Source organism: Argentina silus, assembly GCF_951799395.1.
Source record: "Argentina silus genome assembly, chromosome: 18".
Classification (NCBI taxonomy): Eukaryota; Metazoa; Chordata; class Actinopteri; order Argentiniformes; family Argentinidae; genus Argentina; species Argentina silus.
In genome coordinates, this window is record NC_139672.1 from 5,588,570 (window position 1) to 5,603,261 (window position 14,692).

General features: G+C 43.5%; 1 protein-coding gene across 1 annotated transcript in view; it reads left to right on the plus strand.

The window, feature by feature from the left end:
- Positions 1–14,692, plus strand: part of st6galnac5a (ST6 (alpha-N-acetyl-neuraminyl-2,3-beta-galactosyl-1,3)-N-acetylgalactosaminide alpha-2,6-sialyltransferase 5a) — a 29,166-nt gene that overhangs the window by 12,682 nt on the left and 1,792 nt on the right. Inside the window, exon 3 of the mRNA XM_083689799.1 lies at positions 8,295–8,707. Within this exon, the coding sequence (XP_083545925.1) occupies positions 8,295–8,707 (413 nt within the window). The remainder of the gene's footprint in view (positions 1–8,294; positions 8,708–14,692) is intronic.

Genomic DNA, 14,692 nt, shown 5'->3' on the forward strand with positions numbered 1-14,692 from the left:
AGAATTAAGGCAGTTCTGAAGGCGAAAGGGGGTCCAACCCGGTACTAGCAAGGTGTACGCAATAAAGTGACCGGTGAGTGTATTTTCCTAGGCGCTCCCCATCTGAGAATGATTTCTCTTTTCAATACTTTAGCTACAGCCATAGCATCAGCTTTTCCTGTGGGGAAAACTTTAACCCATTTTAAAAACATGTCAACAATTACCAGACAGTACTTTTTCTTTTCATATGGGGTTAGTTCAATGAAACCCATCATGACATGATCAAACGGGCCAGCCGGCACCGGATGACTGGAATTGAGCTCTCTGTTGTCCCCTGCCAATGTTGTGATTAGACATAGTTCACAAAAACATTTTGAGATTCATTTGAGAATGAGTAAGTGTGCCAATATCTGTTTACAAGGTCTACCATCCCTCCTTTTGACACATGGTCTTTCCCATGTGACAACTTTGCATAACCTAGAAACAGTGATATTGGTAAGCATGGTTTTCCTGTGGGGCCAAACCAGACCCCGTTCGTACAAGTGCCTCCTTTGTTCCACATCACTTTTCCCTGTGGAGAAGCATCCTGTTGACATTTGATTAGATCCTCAATTGAGGCTGTGGGTGTTAATTCAGCGTGTTTTACAAGTTGTAAGACAGGGGCGGCGTTACTTGATGCTGCGGCTTTGGCAGCTGCATTCGCTCAGGCGTTCCCCAGCGACACGGTATCACTTCCTCCTGTATGAGCAGCACACTAGCAGATAGCAGTTTGTTTAGGGAGCAAGATAGCATCAAGCAAGTTAGTTACAAGTTGGGCATGCATAATGGATTTACCTGTTGATGTGAGGAAACCCCTATTCTTCCATAGGGTACCAAAATCATGACATACACCAAATGCATCCCTGCTGTCAGTGTAAATTGTAACTGTTTTGCCTTTAGCTAATACACTTGCTCTTGTTAGTGCAAACCGTTCGGCTGTTTGTGCTGATAAATGGCCCGGTAGTCTTGCCGATTCAATTACATCATTATCAGAGGTTATTCCATATGCTGCTACTGATACATTTGTGGCAGTGTTTTTGCGCAGATCCATCTACATACAAAATCATGTCGCAGTTTGGTATGGGCGTTTCAGTCAGATCTGGGCAAGGAGTCACTTGCTTGCTTATTAGCGCCAGGCTGTCATGTGATTCACCATCATCTGGTGTGGGCAGAAGGGTTGCAGGGATAAGAACAGTACAGCGCTTTGCTTCCACATTTGGCAGAGACAACAACAAATGTTGGCGATGTAACAAACGAGGGGTGGAGAAATGGCTGGTGTTTTGTTTCAACAAAATTTCATTCACCCCGTGAGGCAGCAGCAGTGTTAGAGGTCGATAGGCCACAATCCCCCGTGACCAATTAACGACCATGGATGCTGCTGATACTGCTTTTAAGCATGCTGGTAACCCACTTACCACTGAGTCTAATTTGCTTGAGTAGTATGCGACAGGACGCATCTTCCCTCGCTGTTCCTGTAATAGCACTGAAGTCATATACCCACCCTACTCATCAGCTATTTGAGTGCGTGGTTTAGTCATGTCAGGCAGCCTTAGTCATGTCAGGGCTACAGTCAGTTGTTGTTTCAGTTCCTCAAAGCTTTTTAAAGCTTCTTCAGTCCATGTTACTTTGTCATTTGGGGTTAAGCCATGGCCACGTGCCAGATTTTGTAACGACTGAGCATGCTGTGCTCCTCTGTGGCTCAGTTGGCAGAGTGCTAACAACGCTTAGGGGGGTTCGATTCCCGCTGGGACCATATAGTCGCTTTGGATAAAAGTGTCAGCTAAATGGCATATGTAATCAGGTATCCCCTGCCTACAGTAGCCTGTCATGCCTAAAAAGACATTACTTGTTTTTTACTGACTGGTTTTGGAATATCCAGGATGGCCTGTGTTCTCTTTGTCCCTAACGTTCTACCAGCCTGTGAAATGTCATGCCCTATGTATTTGACCTTTGTCTGAGCAAACTGTAATTTGGAGAGGCTGGCCTTATGGCCTTCTGCTGAGAATTGGAGAAGTGATGGCTTATTGTCAAATTCAAAGCTGAACCGGTCCTGTGAGCTCCTAGCCACAGGTACTGAGAAAAATGCATTAGCTAGGTCTACCACACTAAACACTTTACTGTTAGATGGTACCTGAGACATGATTGTTGACGGATCAGGGACAATGGGAGCATGTGTTTGGACCAAGTTGTTGACTTTTCTTAAGTCCTGCACGAAGCACCATTGGGTTGGTTCACCTGGTTTACCAAGTTTTTTAACTGGGGGGATAGGAGTTCGACATGGTGAATCTGGACATGGAACAATTATGCCTGCCTTCAACAGCGACTGAAACACAGGCCTAATTCCTTCTTCCTTCCAACCATTACAGCACACACTCGCATACACACACACACACACACACACACACATGCATGTATGCACACACACACACACACACATACATGCACACACACACACACACACACACACACACACATACACATACACACACACACACACACACACACACACACACACATACACACACACGCACACACCCACTCTTTCACCCTTCCCTGCTATTCCTCTACCTTCTCTGCTGTATGTCTCCACCGGTTATCTCAGCTCAGAGAGGGAAGATTCTTTCGGCCCCGTAAATTGCACCCCATCTTTTGTATTCATGCCAAGGCAATCATCCCAACAGGGAATGTCTTCATGGCCTCTCGGCAGTAGTATTTCTCTCTCTCTCTCTCTCTCTCTCTCTCTCTGTCTCTCTGTCTCTGTCTCTGTCTCTCTGTCTCTCTCTCTGTCTCTGTCTCTGTCTCTGTCTCTGTCTCTCTCTCTGTCTCTGTCTCTGTCTCTGTCTCTGTCTCTGTCTCTCTCTCTCTCTCTCTCTCTCTCTCTCTCTCTCTCTCTCTCTCTCTCTCTCTCTCTCTCTGTCTGTGGGTGGAGGGTGTGAGGGATCAGGTGACTGGTTGTTTTATGACCAGTACAGGCAGCAGGCAGAGAACAATATTGTGCCAATTAAGAGAAAGATTGGGTTGCAACCTGCAAGTCTCAACCACTTCTCCAGAGTTGACACAGAGGGTTGATCTCTGCCTGCTGCTACACATATAAATGAGGCCTCCTGCCAAGAGGGAGCTTGTGTTGTATTCCAAGGGTCACTCACTGTGTACACGATGTTTGAAGACATGGATTTCATGGAGGTTACGAGACTAGTTTCACTGTGTACTGTTGTTCCCAGTGTTCTCCTTCTCTTGTGTTACAAGTGCACGTTAATGATATGGTGTCTGTGTGTGGCCCAGTGTTGAATAGTGGACTAGACGGGGACTGGGGTAGTGTTTGTTGTTTGGTCACAGGTTGACATTTGATGTCGTTTTAGATGTTGACTGGGAGATGAGAAGGAGATGTGATGTTTCGGTCAGATTTTCAGGCTTAGATATGCCTGCTTTAATCTGGTCCTCGTCAATAGCAGTACAAGATCAGTCAATCATGTGTGTGATACAAAGAGATACACACACACACACACACACACACACACACACACACACCGTGCTCAAAGTATAAGTCAAGTTCTGTCTTTCATTCCCTCTTACTATGAAGATCAGAGCTTTGCCACAAATCTGGCTTTCGTCTTCAAAAAACTGAATAATATCAGTTCTCATTTTAACAACCTCATGACAAGAGATCAACCGTGTTCGTGTCACTTATCCCCCCGATACTGAATCACTAAAACCATCTCTCAGCCTCAGCAGACCTATCTGATCAGTCCCATTCAGGTCAGGTGCAGTCATTTCCAGAGTAGATAATTGCCCTCCATCAAAGTTGTCTTTTTTTCAAGGGGACTCTCAGAAAATGGTGTCCCAATTAAGAGCTCACAGCGGGATGGGCGGAGCTCTAGCTCCAGCTGCCATCCCTGGGAATGATCACCGATCAGTGGAACTCTGTTAATTGCCTCTGTTTCGGTAGCGACCATCCATCCACCCCCCCCCCCTCCACCCCCCCCCCCCGCCCCCCTCCTCTCCTTCATTAGGTCTCGGTGGTGTCTCTTCCCTGAGTCCCTCTGATGTCTGGGCAGACGCGTAGAGCAGCCGGCCGGTCCCAGCAGATCCCTTCCATCCACTCTGTCCCCGAGCATCCGCCCGGCTCTTGTCTGCACAATGGAAACGCAGTTTGATTTAGTTTCAATAGTGCTTTTAAAGCAATATCTGGTTTTTTAGCTGTTGCTATTGAGTCTAATTGGTACCCCTCTCTCCTGGTCCTTACTCTCTCTCTTGTTCTCTTTTGATGCTATCGACCACAATTGATATCTGTCCTACTGGGTCTCTCTCGTTCTCTCTCCCCCTTCCCCCTCTCTCTCCCTCTCTCTCTGTCTCTCTCTCTCTCTCTCTCTCGTATCAAGCATTGCACATTTCCAGTTCTCAGTGTGAACAGCATTCACAGACATTATGACTCCAGTTTAGAAACAAAAGGCAGCTTTAAGAGAGCCCAGAGAGGTCTGGGGAGACAAAGCGCTGTATTGTGTTGTGGGAGAATGACACATGTGTCCTGCTGGGTAGGAGGATTGCTGCCTCACAGCAGTGCTGTTCACTGTTCTTAGCCTCCATTTCACCACTGTTCCTGTCTGTTCCGCTCTAGAACACCAGGCTTCTTCACCAAAGCCCATCCTGTGTCCTCTCTCACTGGATAACCCTAACCCTAACCCTAACCCTAACCCTAAGATCAACAACACCTGCCTAAGGCTATGGTCTTTGCTTTGAGGGTAATAATGCTGAAACCTTTATTTGAAGCTTTTTTTTTCATACATAACGTTCTCAGCATTGACGTACCCTGGCCAAAACAATCCACAGTGTACTTTAATCTTTCAACTCATTGTAAAATTGTTTAAGATTATATTCTAATCTTTCCTCAGGGAGGTCCTCCATGAGCTAGTAGAGAAAGGAAATGAAAGTCAGATTTAATCACATAAAACCTTGTGAGATTTTAATACCAATTACCACTCGTGCCCATGGGCAGTAACACTACAGAAGGGCACAGTGCTGACCACTGGGATAATCAAACAGGCAGATCTGCATAATCTTACAATCACATTGTAATTATAATGGTCAAGACAGCACAGACGCTCTCCTTCAAATCAGGACTAAAATATCACCTCTTCAGGCAGGGCTTCCTGTACTCTTCTTTGTTGTTAATACTGTATTGCTTGTTTTTCTGTTTATCTATTTTCAAATGCACTCAGCTCTATGCCCTTCAGATTGTTCAAATGATGAAAATGAAAATGAAAAGTGCTTTACAAATAAAATGTATTATTAGTTATCATTATTCCTGTCTCTACAGTAATGTTTTTAGGGCATTAGGAAGGATGGGTGAGAGAGAGGAGGGATGACATGCAAGATATTTCGAGGGTCTGAATCGAACCAGGAACCTTGCGATTACGTGGTATGCGCAGTAGTGTGCTACGCCACTAAGTTCCCTGTCTCTACACCTTTTATTTTGGGTTACTGTCCTGTCTAATGACACTCGAGTATCTCCTGCGTCTGAGTCACTAGTAGAGATGTAGAGAACTATAATTCTAGAATTGTCAGGTGACAGATACTGATACTGGTGGTTTTCTTGTTTATTATGCATATTTCTTGGAAACAACACGTCTGTTTTCTCAAAACACATTCCCTATTGTATTGAACTCTCCAGACTTGCTGGGGCTATTGGTTTGTCACCTAGCATTTTCCAGTTTACGGTCACGTTGCACTCCTGATGTGTAATTACAGAATATATCATTTAAAAATAACATTCATTGAGTTCAAGGTAAAAGTTAAGCCTGATCTAAACCACAAGTGCAGAAGACAGAGTGGAACAGAGCAATCAAGTTTAAGCAGCTTTGAGTCTAAATTCTGTACGTGTGTCTCTGTTGGATTTAGACAGCACGACTATGCTAAGCTAACTGTCAGAGCAATACCCCCGCTGTGTTCTCAAAGATATCCAACCTCCCTGGTGATGTGAGCCACTCCAACCTCCTCTTTGAGGCCCTTATGCTTTCCCAAGGTTAATCTCTGTAGCCCTTAAGATCACGTTTTCCTCCTTTAACTCATGGAGGGAGTCTGGCCACACAGTGATGTGCAACGTGACAGCTGGGTGAAAGACAGGCTCTCTGGCGGATGCTGCTTGAAATGCCAGTGGAATAAGGAAGAGTGGCCTGCTGCCCGGCGATCCGGCAGACGGAGTAGGGATATGACTGATTTAGTCTGCCGGTCTTGTCTGTGAGCTCAGCTCTCTTGCTGGGCCACGGGTGCTGAATGGCTGGGCTTAGTAATGAAACCAGGTCAGCTCACTGTCTCTGCTACAAGTTGAACAAATCTTTGTGCTCTATTTTCAGCCCGGTGGCAAAACGGACACAGGTCCAAGCGCAGGCGTGTCGCCAATTTGTGTCGGTGGTAACAGGTGAAAATACCACAGCGCTGGAGTGCTGTCTTGTCTGCGCTTAGGCGGGTGGAGTAGTGGTAATAGAGGCTTCTTCATGACAATGTTGACACAGGTCAGGTGCCATCAGTTGACACACCCCCTAGCGCCACCAGCAGCGTCCGCGTTTGCGCAAAGGCTCTGTTACAATATAGGCCTATCATTTTTGGCTAAAAACAGGGAGCAACAGCTTCAAATACCCAACAATTATATTGAAAACAATACATTTCATTCCATGCTGATTACAATGAGCCTATCCTCCGATTTCTACCTCCAACAGCCTCCCCTGCTCCGTACTAGGCTTCAAGTAGGCAACAGGTAAACTGCCCATGCATCACTGACAGCATCGTCTCAACTCAGCCACCCTGTTGGAAGGGTCATGCAGTTTCACCTGAGATAGAGAGCCTCATCCATACTACCATCCTTCTCTGTAATAGCCACAGTACCTTCCCAGAGAGCACAATCTGGCCAGTGGACCCACTTAAAAACTTGGTACAGAAGCCTATGTACCCACTTACAGTATAGAATGGGCTGCCTCTGACATGCTCCAGTATATGTATGTGTGTGTGTGTGTGTGTGTGTGTGTATATATGTGTGTGTGTGTGTGTGTGTGTGTATATATGTGTGTGTGTGTGTGTGTGTGTGTGTGTGTGTGTGTGTGTGTGTGTATATATGTGTGTGTGTGTGTGTGTGTGTGTGTGTGTGTGTGTGTGTGTGTCTGTGCGTGTGATGCCCTGGAGGATAGGCTGTCAAGCTAGGCTAGAGAGGGCCATGGAGGACAGGAAGGGAGAGCTGTGCTGTGAACCACTAGGACCTCATTAGGCCAATGCTTCATCAAACACTATGTCAGTAGAACCGCTCTGCTTCTATACAGTAGCTCTCTTTCTCTTTCCCCTCTCTCTCTTTCTCTCTATCCGTCTCTCTCTCTCTCTCTCTCTCTCTCTCTGTCTCTCACACCCTTTCAGTGTCCCCCTCTCTCTCTATCTGTCAGATACCCCCTTAACCACCTGGATCCAAGCCTACAGTAGTCCAATACTAAGCCAAAGACATGCCTGAAGAAAACATGTATGGTAATAACATCTTATTAGGAGACGTCCCCAGGGAGCTGCACGCCGTCATCGTTTGTTATTGTTATGGTTATGAGAATATAAATAATTATCATATTCTTGCTCAGGAGATATTTCAGTATATGTTACAGGGGTTTTTTCGGGGCCTAGTTTGCATATCATTGATTTAAAGAGCAGAGTGCTGTCTTGGAGCAATGCACTGGAAATAGAACACCTCCAGGGGGAAGACCTGGACACATACACACATACACACACGCACACACACGCACACACACACATACACCTGCATACATGCAATCACTCTGTATCCATATCTACACATCAGGGATTAGCCCCCTATGAATGACAATGGGGTCGTTCAGATATGCTGAATAATTCATATGAAAATGTGCATAGCAATATAGCCTACCATACAGAAGAGTGTGTGTATCATGGGGATGGATGTGTACCTTGTAAGTGTGTGTGTGTAGGCGTGACTTTCTAAGTGTGTGTTAGAGAAAGAGTTTCAGGGGAAAGCCTTGGTGAGAAGCAAAGGTATTTGACAGCTGTGAGGCAATGACAAGCCATGCTAGCCAACAGCCCCTGTCAGAATGAATTTGTCAACAAAGCTTTCTCTTCCTCATACAGGTGTGTCTTCCTTGAGGTGCACATTTCTCGCCTGCATATTGCTATGCTGGATATACATTACTGTGCTGATGCAGAATGTATTTCTCTAAGGCATTTTAACCATTCATCTTTCTCCCCTTTCTCTCTCTCTCTCTCTCTCTCTCTCTCAGCCTCTCAAGATGCACTGTAATAGCTGCGCCCTGGTAACCAGCTCAGGTCACCTAACCGGCGGTGGCCGTGGAGACGAGATCGACCAGGCTGAGTGTGTCATCCGCATGAACGACGCCCCCACGGCCAGGGGCTACGGCCGAGATGTGGGCCGCCGCACCTCCCTGCGCGTCATCGCCCACTCCAGCATGCAGAGGGTTCTACGCAGCCGCCATGAACTGCTCAACGCCAGCCAGGACACGGTCTTCATCTTCTGGGGTCCCAGTAGCTACATGAGGAGGGATGGTAAAGGCCTGGTGTACAACAACCTGCGGCTGATGAACCAGGTGCTGCCCAAGCTCAAGGTCTACATCATCTCCTGGCAGAAGATGCTGCAGTTTGACGAGCTCTTCAAGAGGGAGACGGGCAAAGACAGGTTGGTGCAGTAGAGCTGGATGTAGTTAAGAAACCCGGTAGGACTTGTTGAGAAGCCTCCTCCCAAAAGTTATAAAACAATAAGAGCAATGACATTTTTGGCTAGTGTAAAATCTGCATTGTGAGACAGAAAAGTATCCCAACAAAATGTTAATTAAATAAAACATTGTGGTTAAATTTGAGATTATTCTCTGAAAAGAAACTCATAAATTGATTGTAGACTAACCTTTCTACTACTTTGGCGAGGCATGGGAGAATTGAGATTGGTCGGCAGTTGGAGAATACAGAAGGATCATCAGATTTAAAAAGAGGAATAACTTTAGCCCATTTAAACTGATCGGGGAAATACACCGTTTAGAAGAGAGCGATTAACTGTATGCAATAGTGGTTTAGAGATGGATGACAAACACTTTTTGAGCAAGCTGGGTTTTAATGGCCAGCATCTGTTGTTTTGAGTTCAGAGATTATGCCTTATGACTATAACTAGCTAATGTTCTGATATTAGTTTAAATATGAATTCTGTCAAAGTGGGTTGGATGCAAGAATAGGACATCTGGGTATGGGGTATGTTATTAACGAGAGAGTGTCCAATATTCACAAAGAAGGATCAGAGGTAATGTCATTCCTAGTTTCCTAGTTTTCCAAACCTCTTTGTTAGGTGTGGAACGAATTTACACCTTTTTATTTATCAGCTGTTCAGAGTGTTCATAGCTCAATCCATTACCCAGCCTTGGGCCATTGATGCTGAATGGAAATGGAAATAGAAATCTCTCTCTCTCTCTCTCTCTCTCTCTCTCTCTCTCTCTCTTCTCTCTCTCTTCTCTCTCTCTTCTCTCTCTCTCTCTCTCTCTCTCTCTCTCTCTCTCTCTCTCTCTCTGTCTCTGTCTCTCTCTCTCTCTCTCTGTCTGAGGCATCGCCCAGAGATGTTTGTGGAGATTGAATCTGATCTCATCTCAAGACAGACATCCCAAGGGAAATTGCTTTGGAGAGGATTTTTTTGTGAATAACTTTTACACATTATCCCATTGAATCAGGCGTGCAAGTACAGCAATTGTTTACCTTATGTAAGGGCTAAGCTCTCATGACGTGTAATCCTTTCTTACCCAATCTGTGTGTCTTATCTCTCATCATACAAAGTCTATAAGGGTTTCTATTTGGTTTTGGCTGTCTGTTCCCAGAGGCGGATGCACTCTATATTGTTAAATATCATCAGTATGCAGCACGCATACTATATACCCGTTTTATATCAGGGCAGCGAATCATAAAACCTCTAACTGTAAATAGCCTTTTCAGTGTCACAGGAGTTTCAGCCATCAGGGGGAAAGTGCTGGTAACACACTGCCTTATTAATCAGTCAAAGCCACTGCAGAGCTATAATTGTGGATTACTAACTGTGTCATTTCACTGAAGGTAATTAGGATTGTGCGGGCCGTCATCGCCACAACACCCCGGGTTGATGACATCAACAGGACAGCGTAAAAAAAAGCAGGTGTCCTTCAGAATCCTCCGCACGTAATTGCAGGGAAAATGGCGTCACAGAACGATTAAAAAGAAATTACGTATTGAATGATCCCATCATTTCATCAGTTGAGTCTTTTATGTCCTCATTTACTTGTAATGGTATAGTTCAATCACTGACAGTGGATTTCAGTTCTCACAGAGCACCAGCTCATCATCTAGCCTCTGATTAGTGGCTGTTCTGTAAATCGGAAGTGTCCCTTTTGGACAAAATAAACAACATTGATATTTTATTCAACCTATATATTTAGCAGACACTCTTGTCCAGACCGACTTACAATACTTACAATATTTACAAGTACATTCGTCAAAAGTAAGTAAATCAACTGTACATCACAGTCATCACAAGTAAAACGTTCCTGTTCCAAAAGCAATGCAACAGTAAGGGAAGAAAATGTATGTTGTTTTTAGAATTGAGATGGAAACACTGCTATATTGGCTTGAACAATACACACAAATTTCCCTGTTATGTTTACTTACTGTATGTTCTGGCATTTTCTTCTTTGAAGACAATTACAAAATAGATGCAGATGGGGAATATGACATTTTGCACCACATTATTCATCCGCATGATGGTAAACAACAAAATTGAGAATCGTTATTTAGCAGGATTAGTGGTGCCTCTCACGAAGCACCCTGCATGCCCAAGACAGATTGTTAGATGACTGATTCTTACTCTTATTCAAGCATTTCTAATTTAAAATGAGAATGCTTGGCTTATTAAAAAACTGACAGGAACACTGCACTTGCACATCTCAACAAATAAACACGTTCCAGGCACCTGGTTTGTCTTTTAATTAAATCAAAAACAGACTTTTGTTTGAGACATGATATGATCAGTCTGAGTTTACTTTGTGTTTGTCAGTTTTAGACATTCCACTAAGATGAGTTGAAGTCAACCCCATCACGGTTTGATAAACAGTGTTTGGCCATTGTTGACGGACTGTCTCTGACTGTGTCAGAAATAACTGACATTGTTTTGGCTCTATTGGTTCTCTGTCTCCCTCTCATAAAATAACTGACATTGTTTTGGCTCTATTGGTTCTCTGTCTCCCTCTCATAAAATAACTGACATTGTTGGCTACCTTGTTTCTGTCTCCCTCTCAGCTATACCAAATTGCAGTATGACTTTAACCCTCGTATTGTCTTCACTTTTTGGACCCTTTGGAAGTCTTCGGGTCAAATTGACCCGGGACATTATTGGGGCTTTAAAAGCAATACAAAAATACAAATTTCCATTCAAAACTCTTTAACATATATTGTCTTTATCTCAATTCCAAACAATATAGATAACATGTATGATTAATATTTGCAATTAATCTCTGCTAGATCATATTTAACAGTGGAAGTGTAATTCGTTTTTTGTGATAAAGTTATAATTTATGTAAAAGATCTGCTATAATAAGGACTTGGGTGGAATGCTTATCTCTGAAAAGTTGAAATGAAACAATGTTTTCATTGATGTTTATTATTTTTGAGGAGATATTCTCATTTGATTTTCATCTTTATCTTATTATAATCAAAGCTGTGAAAAGCAAATACAGGTGATGAACGACAATAGAAACACGAGAACCAAACTTAGATCGATTTAGTCACTGGATATGAAATACATCTCTCAAAAATGTCTCCAAAATAATTTGAGATGATTTACAATAAATAGAAACACAAAACATGAACGAAATGCTTTATTCACTGTCAATGAAATACAGTACACTGAAAAATACATCTTTCAAGCAATTCTGAAATAATATTGGATACATACAATTTGAGAGTATGTGTACTACAGACTTTTAGCAGTTTCTGCATGTGGTTTGTGTCTTTGAGTCCTTTGAGGGTTCACACACCTCGCTGTGCTTCCTCTTGTTGCCACCAGCTGCAATCTAGAATAATGAAAATACTTTATTAGTTCAGGATTTTTTTCCCACCACATCTTCTAATAGTCAATTTCAATTTGACCCACATACATACAGAGATACTCAGAAACATACACACACACAGATACATGCACACATAAACAACAACAACAACAACAGGACACTTACTTCAGGCACTGGAGGTTGTGGTTGTGTGGGTCGTGCAGGTGGGACAGCAGGAGCCTCCTCCACCCTCCTCACTATGGCTAGAGAAGCTGGGTTCCTGGGCACATGTTGTCTCCTCTGTATGTGCGGTGTCACCAGTGCTCATAAGCATCACATTTTTGCCCTTTTTGGGTATGTAGGATACCAGGGCCATGTTGGCCGTAAACACAAAGTGGGAGGAATGGACTGGCCTGTTCTTTACAGTTAGAAGCTGAGGTGGGAGCTCTGTCTTATTTTTTCTGACTGTTCCACCCATTGTCAGCTTTCTTTTGAGAAGTTCCTGTCCCGGGCTGTACGATGTGAAAAAATTATCCCAAGTGATGTTGTGGCCACTGAGGCCCTGTGACATATCCAGTACCACCCGTGTTCCCTGGTGTCTCTCAGGGTCTCCTCCCTCTGGCTTCCCAGAATGTTTTGTAACAACATTGTGCAGATTCTGTGTGTGTGTGTGTGTTTGTATGTGTGTGAGTGAGTGTGTGTGTGCATGTTTCTGTGAGTCTGTGTGTCTCTGTGTATATGCGGGTCAAATTGACCCGAAGACCTTGTGAAGGACATAAATGTGTAGGGGGGGTGTAGCATGTGCACTCAATGATTTTTTTTCTTTGACATGTTCTTCACAGTAAATAAGCCAAGGCCATGGAGTTTCAGGTTGAAAAAATGTTTCCTTGTATATTTTTTCTTCAAGTAAAAATTTAAAACGGGTCAATTTGACCCGAAGACCACACAAGGGTTAAGAAGTTATAGTTTTATGAGGTTTTGTAAAAAATCTCAGCATACACACACACACACACACACACACACACATACACACACACTCCTACAGAGCCAAATTTCACAGACACCCCAGACAACTCAGCATGTCTTTCCAGACATGTTACTTGACACACACACACACACACACACACACACACACACACACACACACACACACACACACACACACACACACAGACACACACACACACACACACACACACACACACACACACACACTCCTACAGAGCCAAATTTCACAGACACCCCAGACAACTCAGCATGTCTTTCCACTTACACTGAGGGGTCCTGTATACTTGATCCCCCCTCAATTCAGACTGCCACTGTGAACATTCTCCCACCCAAAGGCATTCTGGGTAGATTGTCCTAGGTATTATCTCACCCCCCTAGGAGGAACTGTTCAAAATGCAAATGCTAAACCAGTCTTTTATTTTAGCGTTTTACCAGACACAAATCCCCTCTCCGCAGAGAGGCAGCAGTCTCAAACTGGCAGGTAAACCCTGCACTCCAGTTCCATCTCCATCCATCTGTCAGAGTTGAGTTGTGCTTGAAGGTGCCTGGTTGTTCTGGAAAAGGCTTTCTTACTGTTTGTTTTATGACTGTGTTTTGTCATGGGGAAACCAACTGTTATACAGTTGTCGTGTTGATTTGTAAAGAAAGAATAGAATGGTGATGATAACCATTCTGAAGAATTGTAGGTTTTAAAAAAAAAAGAAAGTTGAGTTGAGTTGATGAAAAATAGATGATTTATGATATTTTCTTGTTCTCCTTCTTTGGAGAGTTAGACCTACTGTAATTGTTGTGTTTTAGTAGACTTTGGTTGAAGAAACGCAACATGATAAATCCCTAAATGTCGACTTGGTACAGAGATTCAGATTCTGTTGGTATCCTTCTTGTTTTCATTTGACTACAGTTTCTCAGTAACACATTTCAGTGCGTAAATTAGATGTGTTCTTGATTGGCTCCAGAGAGCCAGCGCTCTTGTAAAAGTCAGCGAGATCTATGACTGACTGAGAGGCCCCTTTACAAAGTAGACACACACTGTTACTTCCCTTATACTGGAGATTATAGACATGGACCCGCAGCCCTGTGGCCAAGTGCCCAATGTTATGAATCCCCTATGAACAATCAAATGAATGAATGATACAAAAGAGGCAGTTTTGAATAAGTGGGTATTTAGGGACAGTCTTTCTTAAATTATATTTTAGTGTTTTTTCATTGCCACATATTTCTTTAGACTGTCATAAGGGCTCAATTATTAGTTGGCAAGAACCAAAATTGTGCAGTCTTAAAAAGGATAAATCACTCTGCCACCGAAGAGAGCAACATCGTTCTTAAGGTATCACCTCAAGCCTGGATGTACCTCCGCTCTTTTCTGATTAACAGTTAGATTATTTGACAAGCCTTGCTTGCACATCAATCAATATGTGGGATGGATTTGTATTTTAATTAAGCTTTGAAGGAACTTAAATGATCTTACAGCCAGGAGGATATTGATCTTTGAATTTTAATACATCTTTATTCTACCCCTATTGCATCGACATGGGATTGAAATCTATCCCAGGCAAACTGATGCCAGGAATCAGATCTCACCTCTCACCTCTATTTCCATTTGC